This window comes from Anthonomus grandis, chromosome 6, assembly GCF_022605725.1.
Source record: "Anthonomus grandis grandis chromosome 6, icAntGran1.3, whole genome shotgun sequence".
NCBI classification, from domain to species: domain Eukaryota; kingdom Metazoa; phylum Arthropoda; class Insecta; order Coleoptera; family Curculionidae; genus Anthonomus; species Anthonomus grandis.
Window position 1 is genome coordinate 27,390,488 of NC_065551.1, and position 24,159 is coordinate 27,414,646.

Consider the following 24,159-nt stretch of genomic DNA (forward strand, 5'->3'; position numbering starts at 1 on the left):
AAGTATTAATATAATTTAATGATTAAAAGATCTCGCATCGTTTTAGGCACATCACATCAATGTTGGTTAATGCAAACATTATTTATCTATTTTTCCTTGTCAAATAATTGAAAAACAAAATTAAATAATTTATGAAAAATTTGGCTTTCATTATAATATATGCAAAAAGTGACTATAAATAGCTTTTATAAGTCACAAATTACCATAAAGTCTTGCAATAATTAATTTATCCAGTAAAAACGAGGCAAGAGAAACTAGATAAATTACCTCCCCCTAAACATAATCGATATCAAATAATTGATCTCAAACTGATCTAAATTAGCACTTCAACAATTCCCAGCTTATCTAGAAATCTATAATGCTTTTGAGAATTAAAACCCTTTGTCAACAGGTCGGGGGGCATATTAGCTGTAAATATTTACCATATAACTAAATGAACATTGGGTTCAATATGGGTGTTGACACCTCTTTACGGGTACTCGCATTGAACTTTCTTAACAACTATTCAATATACCTCTCTTGGTTTAGAAATAACCCTATTTGTGACAACTCTCATTCCCAAGCTCTTCCCTGACTCTCTAGATCTGTATTCCTTAAATTAGAAGCTAACTCACATTTTCAAAATTCTGTTTCTCTCTTAGGATTACCAAAATTGAAAAAAATCATCAACGTAAAGCGCAATAACAGTCATGCTGTCACCTTTACGTTTAAAAATAAAGACCATTTAAATTCTGATTTCTTGTATTTTAAATTTTGCAACAAAATCTCGACCTTCTTATACCAAACCCTTGATGATTGGTTCAATCCATAGGTTGCCTTTAATACCTTAACAGAATTTGATCCTTTTGGACCTAGGTAACTTCATATGAAAACATGTTTCTCTAATTGTATATTTAGAAATGCTGTCCTAACATTTAAATGATAAACGTCAAAATGAAGCTTCACAAGCATCGCCAACAACAATTTCATAGTTGACTGCCTGACAACTGGAGAAAAGGTTTCTTTAAACTCAATTACCTTTGAGTATATCCTTTAGCAGTTAACCTGGCTGTATATGTCAGATTTTGGTCAAAATCATCTTTCTTTTAAACACACCACTTACACCCTACTACACTATCATTTTCTAACGCAGCCACCACATCCCATGCTTTGTTCTCAGCAAAAAAAACTAGTTCCATTTGTATGGCCTTCAGCCAAAAAACACGGTTAGGTCTGGATATTGCTGGACTTTGAACATCACAAGATCATCCAAATCTCCATCTCACCTATATCAGATATAAGTCACATAGTCATCGTAAGTTTTTACATAAGATATTCTGCGAGACCTTCTTGTCTTCGTAGGCGTGTGTGTGCCCCTCGCACAGGTAAATCAGCTTTGTCAGTATATTTTTCAGTATTCCTCATCAGAATTATCTTGATCAAGAGTTTCCTACTTGTGGACACAGTTCCTCTCTCTGGATTATATGTGCGATAGCTTTTATGGTGTAACCAACTAACTACTAAGATAAGGTTTAAAGCTTTTTTATCCTACTTTAATCTTCTTTGCTTGAAAAATACTAAACATCTGGCATCCTTTCATAAAAAAAATGGAGGCCTGAAACTATGTCGTAAATACACAGCTATATGAACTACATCTGCCAAAAACTTGTTTTCCATCTGTGCATCAAACAAGCACTTTACTTTCTCAACCACAGTCCTATTTAATCACCATTTGCACACCATTTTGCTCTGGTGTGTAACTGTTAGTCTTCCGGTGTGCTATACTATTTTGAGCGAAAATCTTCTTTATGCCACGTTCAGTGAATTCTCCACCCTGATCATTTCTGATTATTTTATTAATTCTCTCTGTGAATTCTCGACTTCAACCTTAAATTTCTCAAAGGCTTCACAATTTGATTTAAGAAAGCACACACATGGCATTCTACTATAATCATCAATAAAAAGCAAAAAATATACATATACACCGAGAAAAACCGTCTCCTTTTGACCGCAGACATCTATGGGTACTACCTCTAGAATACACTTGGCTCATAACAAACTTCATAATTCCAGTCCATTCACCATTTCTTGAGATATCATTCGGTTAAGATTAAAGAAAATTATACTGACGTAAAAATTATAGTACCTATCGTAAGGAGGGACTATTATATTTCGACTATTATGATCGACTCCACAAAACACAAAAATATAGACACAAAAATTTAATTCACTCCTTGAACGAAATTTGCTACACCAACCAAATCCTTACTATTAATACTACTTAGGTAGGAAACTCCTATGGATAGAACGTCGATTGACTGTTGCGCTCTCTGAATTTCGAGGAGTAGTACTAACTGGAAGTGAAAATGGGCTTGTAACGTCATAATAGCGGGTAATTTAAAATTTGATTATGGCGCCAAGTTTGAATTCCGCTTTACTCTACCGTGCGTACAATTTTTTCAGGTAGATTGAAAAAGTATTAAATTGGGACTTAAATAGCGTTTATACAGGGAGTGGTAAAAGGTTATAGTAAATGTACAAAAGCAATAAAATTTTTATAAAATCACCAAGGAGTTACCCATACTCAATTCACTAGTAATGTTCCTTACTAAGTATTATAAATTAAATAACTAATAACCAATCAGTAATTACAATATCATTTTTCTGTTTGCCTTTAAAAATTTCATACTCCAAGATTGGTATAAGATCTAAAATTGCCCAAGCTTTTAAAACTCTAACCAAATCACAAAATACAAATATAGTTACTTTACTATATTACAGCTTAATTACTCAACTGAACAGTTGACAGTATGGTTGACACTTTAAGGCATGTTCACATATAACATATTTAACAGGAAAAGATAAATAATAAATTTGGCTTTATGTAATACTCAGTTAGTTCTCGTCTATATTATTTTTCTGACAGAATACTAAAATTTAAAAAAAATCCAGTTGTTGGACCGTAGTTTTTTACGTCGCTGGTAGATTTTTATTGATTGATTTCCAATAAGGTCCAATTTATAGAATATTACTTATATTGGGTCAATATAGCCAAGACACATTTTTTAATGACAAATAGTTATCAAAATATTCAATGATAGATGATTGGATTGACCTGAAACCATTTATTATAGATACACTGAATATTATGTATATTTTTTAACTGGGTCCTAATTTTGCATAATTTATAAGTATCCACTAGTTTCGACATATATTTTAACTTGTTTGTCATAAAACTTGCTGACGTTTTTTTATCGCCAAATTATAAAGGAATTACCTTTGAAAACCGGAAAATTTCCGAAAACTAAAAAAAACCTGTTCCACTCCATAGGTCTTCTCTGTAACCAGCCAGGTCAAACAGTCATCACCACTGACCATAAAGATAATATTATCCCGCTCGGTTAGTCGGTGATTTCATCTGTACTACAACTCCGATCGTGTATAGCAAAATTTCGATCGGTCAGGATTTTGATAATATTCTTAAAAAAGAAAAATTAATGTTAGAGGTCATGTGAAATAAACAAATATAAGAAGTGCATTTAGTTTTTATAGAGAGATTATTGGTGCTATAGTTTGTCAACAGTTGAAGTGTTTGTGAATTGGATTTTGAAAATGGAAAAAGGTGAGTTGAAGACGTCGAGTGTTTTTTTTTTGGAAAAAATGCTTTGAAACAATAAAAGGTTACTTTTCTACACAATTTAAAATGTTTAAAATCTTAAGGACATTTCCTGCAAAATAAGAGAAAAGCTAAAAAATTATATTATATTTATGAGAACATTCAAGTTTAAACATCAGTAATAGTTTAATTAGAATACCAACATCAAGGTATTTGAGTTAGTTAAAATATATATAAAGACTATCTAAATAAGGCATGTCTAAATATAAACTAATAAGTTTATTGCCATAGCTTATATATTATATAGTGTATCTAGATTAAATGTAGATTAAATTAGTGTATTAGAATGTCATTTTAACTATTCTTAAGCCTTCTCAATTTATGGCATATTCAAAAATATAAGATCTTAAAAAAGAAATTAAAAAACAACTCTAATATACTAAAAAGTGTTTTGTATTGGATCTATAATGTACTCTTTTATCAACTGCTCCTATATTTAATAATGGTTAAATTTTAGTAGACGAAAATTTTAATTTAGAAATATTTAATTTGCCTTATTCAAAAAAAGGTTTATAAAACGTAGTGGTTAAAAACAAAACTTAATATAGTTAAAAATACAAACAATATACGATAACAAGACTCTTTTTTTAAGACTTTTGTGTCTTATCTTAGAAGCACCAGACTTCCACAATAAACCTTGGAACGAAACGAGTTAGTTATAAATGTAAGAATATCAAAGAGTTTCCCTAATGGTCAAAGAACTTTTTATTGATATTGCTGTCTCTACTCAGCAAGATAATATTTGTTAACACAATGGTTGTACGTTTTATTTCTTACATTAATCAGGGTTGATACAACAAACTGCAAATCAAAGGTGTTGTCAAATTGGTTCATTATAATTTTTTTAACATTTATGGCGATTGAGTTTATTTAAACTATACATCTCACATGATTTTTGATTGAATATTATAATTCTTAACACCAAATGGGATAATTAAATGGAAAATTAAATTTTGAAAATCAAACACAAACGATCAGTATCGGTACAAATAATTTTGTTTTTTTGATGCTGAAGACGTTATTAAGGTAACGGTAATTTGTCAAACCTTTGGATACATGAAGCATTTCATCGGCAAACATAGACATTTAAAGCAATATTTCATAAGTGAGTTGATGGATTGCATTGAGTGATATAATCGATTTACCACCACACATCTAAATAAGTAGTCTGATTAGAACCGCGTTTTTCTAACACATCTATTTTTCTAGAGATTGGCATTAAAAACAAGTAATAGCTTTTTAAATTTACAGCCTGTATAGAAAACTCGTATAAAATAAATGTTTACAAACTTCTATAATATTTAGTGAACAACAGAAAGGATGTTTCAACATTCCCTTACAGGATGGCATTAATTAATGAATTATGAGAACTTGCTGATGAAAGCTGAGAGAGTAATAACATGTCAGCTTAAAAGAGATCTTGGAATGATTCGGAAGAAACTGACCATAGTAATTTATATAAAGTACGTTCCTGTTAGTTCGTTGAAGCTCACATTTGCTATCTTATGAAATTAATTATTATAGATCATACACAGACAATATATAAAAGGTGTCAATGATAAACTTGATATTATACACACCCCACAAAAATTATCGCATCACTTATAATTTCTTAAATATTTTCAATCTTATGCCTGTTTTTTAAAATTTTATTTATATTGATAATTAAATCACCAAATAATACGACTTTTACAACATTTATTTTAAATCAGTTCAATCTAAAGAGGACAAACATTTTGATTTACCAAAACATACAAAAATCAAAAAAATTGTACAAAACATGTATACAAAAAAATTAACTTTATTTAAGCCAATGAATTTCTAATAGCGTGTGTTACCGCCCCTGGCTCTAATTACAGCTTCCATTTATCTTCGAAGGCTTCTAAACAGGTTCTGGAGGTATTCTTGCGGCACGTTGGCCCAGAAGTCAAAAAGAACATTTTGAAGATCATCTAGTGTTCTTATTGGTGCTGGATGTTGCTGAATTTGGCATCCTAGATGGTCCCAGATATGTTCTATCGGATTAAGGTCCGGGCTACGTGCAGGCCAATTGGGTATCTCAACTTCTTCTAAGTATTGCCGAACAACTCTAGCAGCGCGTGGACGAGCATTATCATGCATTAGCACAGAATTATTACCGATATATGGCATATAGGGCAGTGCATGGGGTTCTAGAATATCGGTTATATACTTGTCAGCATTTAGTCTTGCATCATTCACTGGTACTAGCTCCGTGCGACCCTCAAAAGACATTCCCCCCAAACCATGATAGAGCCACCACCAAAGCTTTCAGTTCGACAAAAATTAACCTGATCGTGTCGTTCACCACGTCGCCTATATACTGGTAAATGCCTATCTGATGAATATAGACAAAATCTTGATTCATCCGTGAATAAAATATTGGACCAATCTTGAATATTCCAATTTGCGTGTTCTCTAGCAAATTGCAATCTTGCTACTCGATGTTCTCTGGTAAACTGCTTCTCTCAGCCTATTTCGAACTGTCTCTAGGCTTATTCGTACATTACGAGCAGCCAGCAGATCTGTTTGCAGTCTTCTAGAGGTGGTATGCCTAATTCTTAAAGCCGTTAACCTTAAGTAACGATCATCTACTACCGAAGTTACCCTTCTGCGGCCTTGTCCGGGTCGTCTGGATAGTTGTCCTGTTTCTTGGTAGCGATTAACAACTCTGGATATGGTGGTTTGTTGAACTCCCATTATCCGAGCGACGTATCTTTGACTGCGGCAATCTTCTATGGGCCCAATGATTTTATAATTATAGCGGCTTCTTCATTAGTGTTAACGTTCAGGCACATCCATTATTAACAATAAATTTAAATTTTCACTTTAGAATAACACTATTTGCTTAGAACGTTTTTGATCTCAATGCATTCGCCAACACAGGAATAATCTACGCGAGTATTTTTGCTTCAAAAAATTATGTAAGAAATTCCGATCCATTTTTGTCCATGATAAGAAATCATAAATATCTTATAAGTTGATACATATACAGATTGTCCCCAAAAATATTAAAAATATCTTAAAATACTAGTGATGCGATAATTTTTGTGTATTAATAAGAAAGATTTTTTAGGTTTACTTTATTGGTGGATATTATGATCATTCTACTGTCCTATTTCATGACGTACTTATATGTTTTAAATTTGCAATGGTCTTTTTATTTACATGAAATTGCCATATACCCAAAAACTTCGTGTGTTCACCTACCGTACAATCCGTAGTACTAAAAATATACCTGTTTAATTTTAAATATTAATTCTGGGCAAGAATTAGTTTACTGATGTATTCAATAGTATTAAATATTAATTAAAAACTAATTTTGAAAACATCGACAATGACTACGTGTACTTTTGCAAATTTACTTGATAAGTACCTTTTTTAAGTTAATACAAAACAACGATTATCATATCTTGCATATTTTTGTGGTTACTTATCCGATGACCTAAATGTTCAAACCATTACAGACAATATGGCAGATTTTTTTAAAAAGAACTCCAAGTATAAATTTCATCCAAACGTAAGAAGATACTTCGTACGCATATATAGTTTCGGCATTATTTTTGTAAGACAGCAAGAAATAAAAACTGGTTTTGAAATGACTGTTTTAAACCAAAAGGAGCCAGGTATGTGTAAAATTTTAGTTTTTAAAGTGATCGTGGTGTTGTAGTGTGCGTTTTTGTGGTATTCACAGTGAAAAAATTAGCCTATTTTTAAGTTAATACTTTTTACTTTTAATAAAATTTAACTTAATACCTCAAGTCTTATTCAGATTTTTAAAAAAAATTAGAAAACGGTATTATTTTTCTCATTCTTGCTTCTAATAATAAAAAAATGTATAAATTAGTGGAAATCCCCGTGTTATATTGATAATAATAGATAATTATACGAGTATAGTAATTAAAATGCCCTGTATAGTGCCATCATACAATTATCTCTTTATTAGTAGAAAGAACTGTTTAGTGACGCAAATCGTGACTTTATCAACTGTATACGTAAAGAATGGTCCATACATCAATAGATTTCGGTTTTTCCATAACTAAATATTGGTTTTCACACTTTTTGAGAAATTATGTATATTAAAAGGTCAAGTATACAGAATCTAAAAATATCTGTTGACTATGGGTACTTGTTATTGTTAATTTTCGGTGCTATAGTTATATTTAACTTGGACCACAGTGGATCTATAAAGAAATTAAAGATAGAATCACGGAAAAGTCAGTTAATCATTTTAAAAAATCTTAATTTATATATACGTCTATGTAGTCTGTGTGGGCTTAAAAAAATGGTAGTAGGCAAGATTCGTTTTTTTTTCAGTTAAACCATAATACAAAACCTTTAACATCTATAAAATTTTTAATTAATTTTTCAGTTCGACTTTCTATAATGAGTAATAGGACCTTGTTTAAAATCTAAAGGGTTAGAGGGGCAAACTACATTATTTAGAACATCAAGAATAGTTTAGATACTAAAAAACAAATAATATATAAGATAAAAAATATATTGTGGATCAGTCAGAAAATTTATCAAATTCAGTTAAAAATTGTTGAATATGATTTCTATATAATTTAATATTCTTTTTAATAAAGTTAGATTAAGCTTTAGCCATGTTTTGTATAACAGAGGGAATCCTATTAGAACATCTTTTGCATAACATAATTATTTATGATGCCTCGCAATATTATAATATTATGCACTAGTTAATTATACAAAGGAAAATACCTCATCAATATTAATAGAATAACTAAGTTTGAAGATCTCACATTTACTGAAGATTCGCTGGTGAATACGCAAATACTAAAAAAAAACTCTGGTATTCGTGACAAACTACTGTAAAAATATTCACTATATAACCAATCTAGCAAGTAAAAAAGTTTGACCACTTTTTACATTATTTAAGACTGTTAAAATCATGTTGAGGAACTTCTTCATATTAAGTATTTTGTGTTTTTTTTGTTGGTGTAATGGATATTATCATCCCGGATATCAATTTTATAGAACTGAACATATTTATGACCTCGCATCAAGTAATGAGTTTCATAGAAGGCAATTCAATATGGCACCCTTGTCGCGTAAGTAATAAGTTTATTAGTTAAAAAAGTAAAATAATATTTTATTCGGATATATTTCAATAATTAATAAATCTAATTAAATCCACGAGGTAGTCAGAATTCTGAGAAAAAAATAAATCAGAGGATGATCCTGGCTAAAATATCTTAATAATAAGAGCTGCATATTCAAAAATGTATCGTGAGTTTCTTCGAGTTAATGCAAAACGGATTGAGTGTACAAAATTTGGATGATTAATGGAAGGACTGTTTTAGCTGGACTTAGTGTATCTGACTTAAAAGAAACTCGTGAAGAAACTTCGCAGTTTTTTTTTAATCAAAATTTGTAATCGCTCATAAGTCAAGATATGCATTTTGCAATCGGATTTTTGGCAATTATCTAGATATTAAATTTACTTTAATCGTTTTAAAAGAAACGATATCAATACCAAAATAGCAGGAACATTCCATTCCCAAGCTGGTCTTTCTTCATTTATCTTTGTAAATCTCTTTTAATTATTGATTTCCTATCCATCTTCTATATTGCTCTTATATTGCCTATTACTGTTATTGATGTATTGTTATATATGTATAAGTAATTCCTATTTTTTATAATACAATCTAGGGCATAAATATTTCCTAGATTCATTTTCCCACAAATTCCCGATGATTCCAAAAGTTGCAGATCCAGATCATTTTTGAAAAAGTCTCGGCATCTCAAATCTGGATACATGTGGAAAATTACTTTTTATTAACAGTTCATCAGTCTGGATTTAGAAAAAATTATAGTTGCATTACTGGATTAAGCAAGATTATTGATTAATAAAATCTATAGATAATAAACAATTAGCTGTTTTGATGCTTTTGGACTATAGCAATGCTTTCAAATATTTTAAACGATCAGTAGTTATTTTCAATAATAACTTTTTTAGCATTTTTCTAGTATGATTTAATATTTTGCTCGAAGTGAACTGTCATGTTTCCTAAGATTTGTGACAGATCTCGCCTAAGGATCGATTATTATTAATATTATTAGGAAAATGTATAAAGTATGTCGAACTACCTACAGATCATTACATCAAAATTTGGGATAATAGGCTTTGGCTCAAAAAAAAAATTAGAGATAAATTAGAAAAATTAATTTAGATAACTAAGAGAGTAAAAAAGCTTCAAACGTTTAATAAAGAGATGTTTGAGAAGTTTTCCAAGAGCAGAAATAGAATGGAAATTTTATAATAATTATATCTACCAGACTAAGTTTAATAAGTTACAACAAGAAAACATTTTATGAGACTTTCAATATTTTAGGTACCCAATGGCTGTGCTTCGTTTTGGGAGTTTGCGCGACCACCCTACCAACCCCAACATATACAGAAAACCCTCCTGTCCTTAAAACAGTGTACCAATGGAATCAGTTAGAGTTCGATTATCAATCATCAAACGAAAGACAAAGGGACATTGATTCTGGCGCTTTTGAAGTTGGAAATATCGCTCCTATTGATGTAGATGTCTACTATTCACGTAAGATTTATACATCATACTTAATTTAATTACAGAAAGAACGTATAATATCTATCTATCTAGTTCTAATTTCATGATGAACCCTACAGTTCATGATTTATCAATATCTTTCTCTAGCAAGAAATACAGAAAACCAAGTTTTTATCACGATACCAAGATTCAAAGAAGGAATCCCTGCAACTCTCGGAACAGTGACAAATAAAGTATTAAATGGAAATCCGATTATCCGGCCTTATCCAGACTGGAGGTGGCACAGAAACTCAAATGAATGCCATAGAGATAGAATAGTTTCTGTATTTAGGGTAAAAGTAAGTTTTAATTAAAAAAAATCAATCAATTTTTAAATGAAAACTTTTGAGACATTTAAGGCATTATATCCTTATTTAGATAGACGAATGCGGAAGAATGTGGGTGTTAGACACAGGCAAAATCGGAGATAATATTGTTTGTAAACCGCAAGTTTTAGCATTTGATTTGACCACAGTGAGTATACTAAACATTTCATAGTAAACCTTGATAACAACCATTCATTATTTAATTATATATCGCTTAAATTAGCATGAATGTTAATTTTATTGTTTCATGATTGATGGGCAATAATTTGAATACTTAACCATTTAACTGTCTACGTTCTGTATGGATAGCATATAATTAATATAATAAAACAACGTAGATAATGAGTTCTTTTAATATGATTTCTTTTCAGAATCAAGTACTCCACAGGCATGAATTTCCAGACGATGTAGTGACACAACAATATGTCTTAGTTACTCCAGAGGTAGATGTAAGAGACCCTACCACCGGATGTAAAAACACTTTCGTTTATGTAGCGGACGTTCTTGGCTTCGCATTGCTTATTTATGACGTAGCTAATGACAGATCATGGAGGATACAGGATAAAACTTTTTATCCTTATCCTAACTATGGAACTTTTACGATAGCAGGTATAAAAAATGAGAGTAATACCAGATATAGGGGTTAATACCAGATATTAAAACGTGTTAAGAAGGAATTTATTTTTTGAATTGTCATTACTAATAAGTTTCACATTAGTTACTAGTTCGATCCAGAATCTATCCTTCACATGAAGTTTTCAATCAGAAAACGTTCTACTAGCTCACTGTCGGGCAATTGATTTGATCTAAAGACAGGATAAATGCAAAAAACCATTATCTATTAGATTTAAAAATTTTTCAATCAATCAATCAGTCTGGTTTTATTTATTCCATTAATTATATCCCTTAATATATTTGATATTTGAATTCGCTGCAATAAAACACTATAAATTCCATAAAGGTCAACAGTTCTTGAATTTTCGATGTTTTCTTTTTTTTTATCCTCAAAAATTCAAGATTAACAACAATATCATGGTTTAGGTCATGCAATAAGCCTCTTATGTATTTGGGTACTTCCGACTCCATTTCCCTTGCACACAATTGAACTAATATCATATAAAAAATGTTCCTTATTTTTATTAAAGGAGAGAGTTTTGACCTAATGGACGGATTACTAGGCATGACACTTTCCCCATACATCCCCGGTCAAGACAGAATATTATTTTACCATGCCATGGCTAGTCCGACTGAAAACTGGGTCTACACATCCCACTTGAGAAACCATACCTTGATTTCTAATAGTGGCGGAAGCGTTCCACAGATATTCAATGTAAATTTTACACAAAATTAGTACAGAATAATTGAAAATTTTCAATCAATATTTAAGGTTTATAGGAACACTCGCAATACTCAAGCAGCAGCTGAAGCAATGGATAAAGATGGAATCATGATCTTCGGACTTCTGGGTACTTTAGAGCTAGCATGCTGGAACGCTAGAACTGAATATGGACCAAAGAACTTTGATATTATAGCTGATGATCCGGTGAGGCTTCAATTTCCAAGTGGTATTAAGGTAAATCTAGTAAATTAGGTGCACTAAACTATAATATAAAGTAAACATTTGGACTTTATTAGATCGTTCGAAATCAAAAAGGTCAACAAGAACTGTGGGCGTTGACATCCAGATTTCAGAAGCTTGCCACTGGAACATTAAGTCCAAATGAGCCAAATTTCAGGATCCTCGCTGGAAAACTTGAGGATCTTCTTTATAATAGCAAATGCAGATCGAAGCGTGGCCAAAATAATAACAATATAGGTGGAGGTTATGGGTATTTAAGAGGAAACGCGGGTTAAATGGAGAATCTGAAAGTTAAAATTATAATTGAAACAATGCCATTTTAGGATTTAAAATTATTGAATTATTTAACAGTATTAAGAATAAATATACATATTGTCTAGTTTTTGTATTTGTTTTTATTTATTTTTAGGATTTTAATGTAAACTTAAATCTCTATTTTTAAGTTTTAACCATATCAAGTATAGTAACCATAGCTTTAATAAATCAAATGATAATTAAATAATGAATCATGAGTTTGTTAGAGTTATTATTATTATTATAAGAAACTTATTCTTAATAACTTAGTTCCTTGCATTAGTTGCAATGATATTTTTAAATGCTAATAAATATGTTGATTAGTTGCACTTGTAAACTATATGTGTCCTATAAATTAGAAAATTACACATTCTAATTTATCAAGTTATTGAATTAAATAATTACAAGAAAAAAATTCTTTCTTTAACTCCATTTCCTATTTTCCTCTTCTCAGGAGTAGTTTCATATTTAGTTAAGCCTTCGTTACAAGAGAATAATTGCCAGCTCTGCACCTCCTTTTGATAAGTCTCTGTGAAATGTTGTCATGATGCCTGTGTCATTTATGATGTTCCATTGGACAAGACTTTTGTATCTGTAAGTATGATTTTAACCTCCGAGGGAACTTCTAACAAAGTTTTTAGAAGTTATCGGATTTGGTCTACAAGTGTTTAGCTACCTAGTACTAGAAAACCGTATACTTCAAGAAGTTCCAATTTAATTCATATAAATGACGACACTTGTGTGTGGTAGTGTAAAAGATTTTAGAGACCGATAATACCCAAAGGTCCAATGAACATGTCTTTCCTTCGTGAGTGCCTCGCACCTATAACACAAGGATTAACTCACTACTGAGAAATGAAAATTGAAAACGTTAAGGAATACCAACCCAGTAAGATCTTCGAATTATGTGGGAGATTGAACAGGCAAGTGGTAATCATCAGATCATCTCTGTTTTTATTTATACTCATACCAAATATATATTCTACAGCACTGATCTGTTTCGGGTTATTTGTACTTGAATCTTAACTCCATTTGGAATATCTTTCTCTATCGTTCACTGGAAGACACCAGAATAAGCTTTAGTTACACTCATTCATTCATTATCGCGATCATTCCCGAATGACGTGGACGAGTGGCAGACCGCACGACGTGTCAGGAGACGCAAGAAGGTCAGCGAATACTCCGGAATCATGGTCAGTCGATTATATAAGGAGCCGAGTCGTAGCTGGCAGACAGTTCAGTGCAGTGCAGTTCGGAATATTGGCGCTATATTTAAATCACAGACTTAGGACACAAATAGTATGATACAGTAGTTGCGATGCAGTTTTACCACTAACCAAAACCCTTTATTTTAACTCTCGACACGTGTGTCGCTATCGATGTTAGCATCTTCGGGAGAAGATTAAAACTTTTCAGTTTTTTAGAGTTTTAACATCGTTAGAGAAATAAGTGTCGAGAGTAAAAATAAAGAGTTTTGGTTAGTGGTAAAACTGTCTCGAATTTGAGTCTCACACCATAGGACTACGGTGTAAATAAATATTTCTAGTAGTTGTAAAGTAATCGTCTTAAGTGTGTTAATTATCTATGTAGGTCGAGTATTTAATTTATACCTTAACAAACGATAAAAACGCTGCAGATATCTATTTTTATTGCCACCATTTTAGGAGTTACCATTTTCCTGTAAGAGGATATATTATATAGACGTACCGATTATAATCATTGCTTTCATCAACATCATCTACAGATTAATCCTCCTGTACAGTTGGAAGGTCTTTGAAAAGGTAGCAATCCATCTGCTTGCATTTTTTAGAAATTTTTTGGATCAATTTTGTGAAATAAAATCACTCATGATAATGAGGTAGATGTTGTGTAAAATATCCAGAATAGCTGCTGCATAAAAAGAGCTTGATTTGAAGATACAATGCGCAAATAGATTAAGTGGACAAGTTGAGTTAGTAATCGTCAGAACCACTATATATCCAAATTTTTATTAGAATATATATTGCATAGCGTTGCTCTGAATCAGCTTCTATGTACTTCAATCTTAATCTACATGCCTTTAGGAACTTTACTTGAGGACAAAGTTCAATTAATAGGTCTGAAATGAAAAGAAGATAAGGTCTTGCTTTTCCGTTGGTCGCTATATAAAAGGTGATTGAAGCTTATTCATTTCTGGTCCCAGTCTTAATTTAAAGTAAGTAAATTTTGTAATTATTTCATTATGCCTCATTTTGTTTCTGAAAACAATAGATGAGATACGTTCTTAGGATTGCTATTCTTTTTGGATTTGGTGTTCTTGTTTAAATTGGTAGAAGGCTCTTAAGCTTTTAAATAACCTGGATAATTGATGCTGGCTGTAAATGCAATAGTTACTTTCAATGTTTCCATCTTGATGAAAATCAGTGTAACTTTTACTTGTAAAGAAGAGTATATTTTATAAACATACTGATTGGTATTGTTGCTTTTAATATCAACTATAAAATAGTCCTGGAATTTCAGGTGAATGGTTTTCTCTCAGTCTTTGTAATTTTGGGTGCTTTATATCATTTACTACGTTATTTAAGGGTCCAGGTTTTGGTAGCCATCTTCTTGCATTTTTTCTCTGGGTTTTGTGAATAAAATATTATTTAGATATAGTCTTAATTATAATTACTCTACTGGCGAGGTTTAAGCTTATTTAACATCGCCATTTATTGTTCAAAATATGAACATACCATATATAGAATGGTTGTATATATGGAGGCACTTTGCATTGCTTGCAAATAGGCTCAACACGATTCTATGTAGCAGAAATGAAATACAGGAACATACGCTTATAAAAACAGATATATAAAAAACAACTTTCAACATGTGTTAATATCATCTACTAATTATATAAAACCTCATTACATAATCTACAAGCATCCAATTTCTAACCAAACTTGTATATCAACTTTTTACCCCCTTGTCTAAAAGAAATTACCATATAACAACTTATAAGATAGGCCCAATATATCCGCACTCCCGCTAAGAACGGCCTACAATTCACGCTTTGATATATGACTGTCGTAGAACTTTCCACCGTCATTCGATGTCTACATTGCCCGACAGTTTATGACAATAAAATTTAAAAAGTTTTAAGATATTTTTTATTCAAATATCATTGTCGCTTTAACTAAATATCGATCTATCGAAAAATTTATTTTAATTATTTTTTTTTCCGGTCTCGTGATCTTACGAATCGCCCGTAACCGCATCTGCGGATTTTTTTTTTAAATTATTTTCTGAATTTTGTTTAATTTGCGTTTAGTCGATCGCAGACTGTTGTAAACTGAAACCGTCTTTTTTCCGGTTTTAGTTTTCTTATTTTGTGCGTAAATGATTGGTTTGTTTCGGTTTCTGTTGGTTTAAGACGGTGACTTTAACGCATTGGACAAATTTGTGGATTTATCAATTTTTTTTTTTGAAATGTAAGTAATTATAATTTTAGGTTTATACATACAAATATTCAAAAATTGTTCTTTAACGATTTATTATTGAAAAATATGAAAAATAGTTTGTATGAAACACGAGTCCAAAAATGAATTTGTAAAATACAAGCCTCCTAAAAATTTTTTTTTGTAATTAGCTAAAATAGCCTGTTGACGATTTTCTTAAGATTGCTCACTATTATTCCTAGTAATAAGAGCCTAAATTAGGCCTAATTAAGTTAACAAGTCTAGATTATTTTAGGAATTGTTTATAATAGGTAGGATATAAATAGAAAATAAATAGTAATTTACGGTATTTTATACAATTTTTTTTAACTTAACTTAACGAGCAACTAAAACTATAACTTTTTTTCTCAATAGTTTTAACATACTCAACAAAGTATTTTCGCACATTTTAATTTTTGAGCGCTCTGTATAGTTCAATAGATTAATTACGTAAGTTGAAATTATAATATAGTAAATTTATTAGCGTTTATAATATATTTTTCAAAAGTTCGAAAATCTGATCTGAACTAAAGGTAAAATAAGTAAACGTAGTTTTTAGAACATATACAGGATGATTTAATACTTCAGGGCTCAAAAATAAACATAAAAGTCAATACTAATATGGTTCCGCAAGGAAACGCTTTAAGGATGTACGTCTTTAAGATACTCGCAAGATCGCAAGATGATGATTTTGTAAAATTCTGGGTTATTAGAAAAACCTGTCAGCCAAATATACATTCTTTGAAATGACTGACCTAAATAATCCTAAGATATATTCGCCGATGCTTACTTACCAAATACTTTTATAAGCAATAAAACTTAAAAAAAAAATTTACATCAGCGTAATACGGACAGAAATATGGAAACCTTTTATAATATAATTGTTCAATAAAAATTGTAATATTTTTTTAGTGCTAAAAGCACCTTTTTGAATCTATTTAAAAAGCTACTTAACTTGTTAACTCCTAAACAAATTATAATAACCACCAATTTAAACATTTGTTACGAAAAAAGCATCCAACCAATAAAAAGAAATTTCTGGGGGTTTCGCTATTCTTCTGATTTAAGAAGGTCAGGAATTAGTATTACACAATTTATCTGCTTAACACTGGGTAATAAATTTTAAAATACTGCGCAAAAAAAAATCAATTTAAAGAAAGTAATTTTTTTAGTATTGAAAAATGGAAGTTAGTATATCCAGAATTTACATTGAATCTTAAAAACTAAATAATTTAATAACATTAACCAATATACCATGTTTTTTTATTTAGTCAATTACACTTTCTCCGCTACCAATATCATTTCTTAATATAATCAGTTTTGCCTGTGCAGTTTGATTAGATAATTATAGATTTATTAATTTCTCTTATAATTTATATTCTTTTGGTCCATGTACCACCATGTATTACAAAATTACTTCCGTATTTTACTTAAAAAAAATTGTATGTTTCATTTTAATTCGCGGATCCTGTAGACAATTTTAAACTATAATATTGTTGTATAAGATTTCCTTTCTATTTGCTCTACTTCTAAAATTAACCAAATATGTCAAAAGCTATTTTGCAAGTCTCATAGATCACGTGGAACTATAAAAATTTGTATATAATAAAAGTCAATTAATTCATAATAAATTGCATTTTAAGTAATTAATTTATAGTCAATTCGTTGAGCGCTAATTATGTGGGTTGTATAAGCCCAATCATTCCACCTGAACGTACTGTATTTAGCGTCCCAGTATCTGTCAAAAATGTCCATATAATTTATTATTGCTGCAGTTTTTGATAAAATTCATATTTTTTAAGCCTCGGGCAACAAAGAAGTTCAAGACACCATAGTATTATAATTATACACTTTATTATTTATCATTACCTAATAAATCATTGATTTTGTTAGTTTACTAAATACCGCAAGATGATTACTGAAACATTTAAGATAAAAAATTACTTTACAACCAAATCTCATTAAAATATTGACCTGATTTTTAATAAATTGGTTTACTTTAAGTATAATGTTCAGATTCAATACGTTTGTGTGGTGTAAAAAAGTAATAATTCTTGGGTTAGCCATATTATGTCGTTATGTAAACATTGATCGTTCTCGCATATAATTAGTTTTTTAGTTACAAAAAACTAATAATTTAACTAAACAAAACCATATTGTTTGATAAATCTATTGAAAAGTGAAAATATTTTCTTGAGAGCAGTAAATATTAAAATATATCAATATTCGTCTTATTCTATTAAGTTAAAAAATAACTAAGTAGAAGATAAAACTTAATGAGCAAAGTTTAGTAATTTCTATCAATATTTGAGTATAATATTCGAAATTATTTTAAGTTTAGTTTAATTCCGTTTATTGAATATTTTATTGATTGTACTGATATCTGTGCAATAAATAAAAGTCGACTTTCTTTAGCAAGTATTTAGTTTTGGTAATAAAATCCTTGAATTAGTTAAACTAGAACCGACATAAATTAATAATATTTCAAAATCAGGGCATTTGACCTGATTTGGCTTAATGATCAAAACGTATTATTAGCAACGTATCACTAAATCCGTTGTATGTGCATTAATTTCTAATTACATTACATTACACACTAATTACCTGAATTTGCATTCCATAGGTTTTTCTACGTTGTAAAAGTATAAAAACAGTAGTGGGATAGTATTTACTTACTCTTTTAGCTTCATACATCTTTTCAGCTTTTATCCTGCTTATCATTACGTATAATATGACAGAACTTAAAATTGGTAGTAAAATAGAAGAACAATATATATACCCTACTGTGACAGACTACTTGAGGATATTAAAGTGCTGGTGTATAAGCAACAAAAATAAAATGCATTGAAACGCATAAGATTAGCAATCATGACAGGCCATCCTTGAGATTTAAGTAGAAGATATTCTTTCTATAATTAACAGATAGAACTTCTCGAAATATCGGACTTGATGGGAAAATATAAATAATTTTAAGCTAAAATAGTCATAGTAGAGGGCTATCTTCTTCGCGCCCTTACATTAAGAATGTTGCATCTCTTGTTCTTTTTTGTCCATCTTCCATCATTCTGTCTAGTAGATCCTTTATTGGTTAGATAAAGATTGATTAGTTTCATAACTGATGCTGAACTGAACTCCAGTTTAGCAAAATAGTCCGCATTACCAACATTACATGAGCAGCCAAGCATCCAGAGAAACTGAAACCCACGGTCCTTCTTAACCAGTTCTTTTAGGACCTTTATCTACCACAGATGCCAGCAACTGCTCTGCCTCTTCTCTCTGTGTACAATATAGGTCACTAATATCTCTTCATAATCTACTGTCGCAGCTGCCATATAGTTACTTTCCATCAGCGTAGATATGCCTGAACGGCTTGTGACCAGATTTTATTACTCTTGATTACACAGTGGCTTCGCCAATCATCCTGTTGATTTTTTTAGACTCAAAGACTCATATGCAAGTTTACACCTAATACATGAGAAACCTATCAGCAAAAGCTCTAGTTTTCTGTTGCAGTCTTTTATCAAAATTTATCAAAGCCAAGGTTGGTTTAGTAGAGCTTGACTTTTAGGACAATTTATATAATTTTTATTCTGACTTCACTTTACTTAAAGTGACCTTAATCTTGGTGAACTGGACATGTGATAATTTATTTGGTACCTTGATGCGATTTCTAAGATAATTATTTAATTTCTAATCTGACTTAAGGTAAGTGAGCTTGTAAGACTATTCTCTAAGTAAATGCGCATAAATGGTAATTACTATATCTTTGACTTGTTACCATATTCATAAATTTCAGCATAAATATTTTTCTTTTGGCTTTTTCATTGTTTGCCTTTTCTTTAATGATATTTATCAAGTAATGTAAGCAATGTATCATTTGTTGATATCATCTAACTGAGCTAAGGCAGTCATTCTTTAATCTATAAGAAAATAGATTATTAAGAGAGGGACTCCATCGTCCAAGGTTCTTTTGGCTATATATAGCGCAAAATTTGATTTTGAGAAAATTTAGTCACACAGGTAACGATAAAAATAAAAGGAGGACAAAATAGAAATGCTTATTATATTATTAAATAAAATGTAAATAGAATAGTGTCAGACACGTTTATTTTATTTACAATTTGTAAATTAGTATTGGTAGTATAATAAGTATTATTAAGAATTTTAATCAATATCGATCAAAATAATAAGTGGAAAAATCAAATAATAAGTGGATTTTACAAAAAAAAAATCCTATATTCTTGTTTCCTTATTTTAGATATAAATATTTTATTATTAATAATAAATATTAATTATAAATGTTAATTTAATTCCTTGTTTTAGATATAAATGTGTAGAGTAGCCCAAAACCAGTGAGAAAATGTTAGTAAAAAATGGCTTTGGATAACTGGTTTCAAAATTGGCACCCCACATTCTTTCAGCAACCACTGCATCACGATCCGATCCACAATTCGACTGGTAACTATGAGTTCCAAAATTTTATAATTTTTAAAAATGTAATATTTAAGGTAAAAGGTTAAAGAACCCGACGAATCTTCTACCAATTTATTTCTCACTAAATCTTTTGGGTTCAGAACATAAAAATCTTAAAGGTCCTTCAAAAGTAGATGCACATTTTCCTACAGAATGGAAGAGTAAGGAGTTACCCTTTCATAATTTTAAAGATGATTTACCAGGAGAAGAATATGACTATAGGTAAAAAAATTATCACACAACAATTTTTATCTATAATAAACAGTATTTTGTTTACCTTTCAGCTTACCTCTTAGACTTAGCTCGCAACCCAACGAACACTATTCGTCCCCCCACGTAGATAGTTCAACATTTGAAAAATCAATTTATACAAAAAAACATCACAATACAGACGAAACATATGAGGATCACCACAAACTTAAAGCTCTGGAAATCACTGGCCCATTTAAGACATGGTACAGATGGAAAACCCTGGATTTTGCTTATCCAAGCTTATTGGAAAGATCCAAGGCTATTGCTAAAGGGGATTTTGTAGTTGAAAACAACTTACCTTTGGGTAAGTTTTCTATTGAGATTCCCTTTTAATAAAGGAGATTTATATATTTTTTTTAACAGGTATAGAAGTATATAAAGACAGAATATTCATGTCAATGCCAAAATGGAAACCAGGTGTACCTGTCACATTAGCTCAATTGCCAAGAGTGCCTAAAGAAGAGTCGCCGCCATTGATGCCTTATCCTAATTGGGATTGGCATTCAGAAAGTTAGTAAACAAATGCTCCAAATTATAATATATTTACCAATATATAGCCAATGGTGCAGATATCGCGTTTTTAAGGTGCTATTACCATACCAACATTAATTATAGTGTTACATAGTGACACAATCGAAAATATAATTCCAGTCATTATACACATACCGGATCATAATGCCTTGCGTTATGTAACAGCGTAAAGCACCTAAACCTAAATACATAGTAACGCCGAGATAATTACATTATTTGAGTAAAATTCAAATAAGCGTACTAGAGACCCATTTTATAGAAAAACGTAATCTCATATAACAGCAATGATAAAACAAAAATAACTATTAATTACGTTCAGTTTTCTCTGCCATAAATGGTAATTTATATCCTTCCTATTGATATCCGATCAAATAAAATTTAATTGTCCGCGGAAACCATTATCACTTACTAACAATTTAACGCGTTGTTTAATAAGTTTAATTTCTTGAACTCGATCAAAATTGCAAATGGATAATAGTGTTTGGCCATTCTCTTAATAATCATTCAATTTGCTAGATTTATTTGCATTATTACTTGAATCAGAAAGCGAAAAATTACTGGTAATGAACTAAGTTTAATATACGCCATTCTCAATCAATTGTTTGATTCCTTTTCCATTATCTTATGGGTCAATGTTTTAACAATTTTTAAATATATGTATACTTACCCGTCTGTTTTTCGTAACAAATTGGATTATTTCCTGGTAGATATAATTTGTAATTGGTCATCATCATGCAAGCGGTTTTTCACAGTTCTCAAAATTGTATGAAAGTCCTTGTTGCGGTCAGGTTTTCTTAATTTTGATTATCCGCCTTAATCTTCGACTAAATCTCAGGGAATTCAGTGCATTAGTAAAACCAGGATATACATAAAAACCTTCATGGAAACTTCTTTATTAATATATATTTTATTGATTGAAAGAAATTAATTTGTTTCGAATAGTCTGAATTCAATGAGCGTTTTCAACCTCTACAGGTCATTATCAGTACCAACATCATTAACATCATAAGATTAAAATTGAAGTTCAAATATTTATTAAATTTCTGTTCTGTATGATAATTGTAACTGGTGCTCACTTCTTCCCTACAAATGACGTCCTATTTAATTCATCGTATGTCATCAAATTTAAGGTCTCTAAACTGATTTTGTCATTTATGCCTTACTGGTACTGGGTGAACTGTTCACCAGCTTTTTTTAGAATTGATCAGGTGTATGCAGTTTATTGTACAATATGACTTAAATTGTTCTGTAAAAGCGCTAAAAAAGTATCATTTGTTTTTGAATACACTTATTTCAAGAAATCATTTATTTCTCTTCACATCTCCTGTAGGTGTAACTATAATTTTTTTGTGCAATTTACTATATATATTCAATTTAAAATACTATTCAATTTAAAATACTATTTCAGAAAGTTGTGATCTTATTACTTCAGTCTTCCGAATGAAAACTGACATATGCGGCAGACTTTGGGTATTAGACTCTGGAAAAATATCGATTACTACAGAAGAAGCCAAACAACATTGCCCACCTAAATTGCTGATATTTGATCTCGAAACCGACGAACTGCTCGACAAATATATTTTTGATAATAGCTTTGTAAAGGAGGATAGTCTTTATTCGAATATTATTGTAGACTTACGACAAGGAGATTGTCATGATGCTTATGCGTATATGGCAGATGTTTGGAGGTACTCATATAACATGGTACTGATTAGAATCGAGCATATACTAATTATGGTAAAATATTATTTATAGGTTCGGAATCGTTGTGTTTAGACTCGCAGACCACCATGCCTGGCGTATAACTGATCATCTTTTCTACCCCGACCCGCTTGCAGCATCCTACCAACTGCACCACTTAAAATTCGAATGGATGGATGGAATTTTCGGAATGGCCCTTAGTCCTGAGGGAGACTTTCACGAAGACAGGATACTCTACTTTCATCCCATGTCCAGCTTTAGGGAATTCTACGTTAAGACTTCATATTTGAGATCCGATGGGGATCACGATGATGGAGATGCTTTTAAGATTATGGGAGAAAGCAGAGGTTTCATTAACAACTTTTTAATCGAATGAACACGAAACTATAATAATGTTTTTAGGGCCTCAAGGGCATGCCTCCTCTTCAGTAATGAATCAAGATGGAATATTATTTTATAATTTGGTTTCTCGTGATTCTATAGGTTGTTGGGATTCCAGAAAGCCATATAAGAGAGAGAATTTGGGAGTGGTGGCTAGAAGTAGACAAACCTTAGTGTTTCCAAATGATATACGGTAATAATGTGGTTTATTTCCGTTTTAGTCATTCCAACGATGAAAATTTAAAATTATTTTAGGCTAGATCAGGACAAAAAACAGAGTATGTGGATCATAACGAATAGACTGCCATACTATCTTATAGAAGGCTTGGATATTAGTCGAATTAATTTTAGAGTTATGTCAGCATATACCGATGAAGCTATAAAGGGTACCATTTGTGATCCTAATGTTCATAATAAAAGTACATATTTAGAGCCTCCCATTGATGAAGATTGCTATTGAAATAAATCGTAATATCTTTATATGTTGCAGCAGTTTTATTAATTGTTTTTTTTTTATTTACTGTTTGAAGAGTACTATTTACGTATAAGATGTGATGGTTTTGATAAATTGGAAACTCCTATGTCTTGCATTACATAATTAATTTTTCATTTAATAGACTTGTTTAAGATTCATGTAAAGTGAACAAAAGCTATATTTTCTTTAGATGCGGGAGCTTAACAACTACGTTAATCAATAACTGGATTACGAATCCAAGCATGATCTAAAGCAAGGTCTAGATCTAACCTTATATTAACTCAAATATACATTGATCTGCATTCCTTCTCAAGGTTAGTTTGAAGAAATTTCCATTTTTTCTCATCTATCTATTTAAATCAATCAATCAATCTACTGCCCTTATTAATTTTCATACTAAAAGATACATCTAATAAGGTTAGTAGTTCAGTATCACTGGTT

The 24,159-nt window shown here is 30.7% G+C and overlaps 3 protein-coding genes and 1 long non-coding RNA gene across 7 annotated transcripts in view; 2 read left to right on the forward strand and 2 right to left on the reverse strand.

Moving 5' to 3' along the window:
• The window catches only part of LOC126737149 (major royal jelly protein 1-like), a 41,981-nt gene extending 38,591 nt beyond the window's left edge, over positions 1–3,390 (reverse strand). Inside the window, exon 1 of one of the 2 annotated variants that reach the window (XR_007660896.1) lies at positions 3,257–3,390. Coding sequence is in view for 1 of the 2 variants with exons in the window: in XM_050441904.1 (XP_050297861.1) it covers positions 3,257–3,308 (52 nt within the window). In the remaining variant the exon portion in view is untranslated. The remainder of the gene's footprint in view (positions 1–3,256) is intronic. The other variant, XM_050441904.1, reaches the window with a different exon arrangement.
• A 46-nt stretch (positions 3,391–3,436) lies between these two features.
• LOC126737146 (major royal jelly protein 3-like) lies at positions 3,437–12,538 on the forward strand. 3 transcript variants are annotated; one of them, XM_050441899.1, is made up of 8 exons: positions 3,437–3,601; positions 10,030–10,242; positions 10,360–10,550; positions 10,630–10,725; positions 10,949–11,186; positions 11,723–11,907; positions 11,965–12,150; positions 12,213–12,538. In XM_050441899.1, the coding sequence occupies exons 1-8, from the start codon at positions 3,592–3,594 to the stop codon at positions 12,429–12,431; spliced, it is 1,338 nt and encodes a 445-aa protein (XP_050297856.1). In that variant the 5' UTR covers positions 3,437–3,591; the 3' UTR covers positions 12,432–12,538. The 3 variants fall into 3 exon arrangements, with proteins under 3 accessions (XP_050297856.1, XP_050297854.1, XP_050297853.1); XM_050441897.1 differs by lacking the exon at positions 3,437–3,601 and adding an exon at positions 7,257–7,299; XM_050441896.1 differs by lacking the exon at positions 3,437–3,601 and adding an exon at positions 8,400–8,745.
• Positions 12,539–12,669: 131 nt separating this feature from the next.
• Positions 12,670–13,584, reverse strand: LOC126737156 (uncharacterized). Its single transcript, XR_007660948.1, has 2 exons — positions 13,337–13,584; positions 12,670–13,273 (listed from the first exon to the last, which is right to left on the reverse strand). It is a non-coding gene; the product is annotated as an uncharacterized LOC126737156 (long non-coding RNA).
• A 1,896-nt stretch (positions 13,585–15,480) lies between these two features.
• LOC126737144 (protein yellow-like) lies at positions 15,481–23,725 on the forward strand. Its single transcript, XM_050441892.1, has 9 exons — positions 15,481–15,899; positions 20,229–20,363; positions 20,414–20,600; positions 20,663–20,934; positions 20,994–21,140; positions 22,570–22,849; positions 22,917–23,209; positions 23,265–23,436; positions 23,499–23,725. Exons 2-9 carry the CDS (start codon positions 20,279–20,281, stop codon positions 23,701–23,703), a joined length of 1,641 nt encoding a protein of 546 aa, XP_050297849.1. The 5' UTR covers positions 15,481–15,899; positions 20,229–20,278; the 3' UTR covers positions 23,704–23,725.
• The last annotated feature ends 434 nt before the right edge of the window (positions 23,726–24,159 follow it).

Coding starts and splice junctions, on each gene's coding strand:
- LOC126737146 (XM_050441896.1), top strand. CDS start 8,586: ATGTTGAGGAACTTCTTCATATTAAGTATTTTGTGTTTTTTTTGTTGG. Junction 11,187..11,722: donor TGGAACTTTTACGATAGCAG/GTATAAAAAATG, acceptor TTTTTATTAAAG/GAGAGAGTTTTGACCTAATG. Junction 12,151..12,212: donor AATTTCCAAGTGGTATTAAG/GTAAATCTAGTA, acceptor GGACTTTATTAG/ATCGTTCGAAATCAAAAAGG.
- LOC126737144 (XM_050441892.1), top strand. CDS start 20,279: ATGGCTTTGGATAACTGGTTTCAAAATTGGCACCCCACATTCTTTCAG. Junction 20,364..20,413: donor TCCGATCCACAATTCGACTG/GTAACTATGAGT, acceptor GTAATATTTAAG/GTAAAAGGTTAAAGAACCCG. Junction 22,850..22,916: donor TATATGGCAGATGTTTGGAG/GTACTCATATAA, acceptor TATTATTTATAG/GTTCGGAATCGTTGTGTTTA.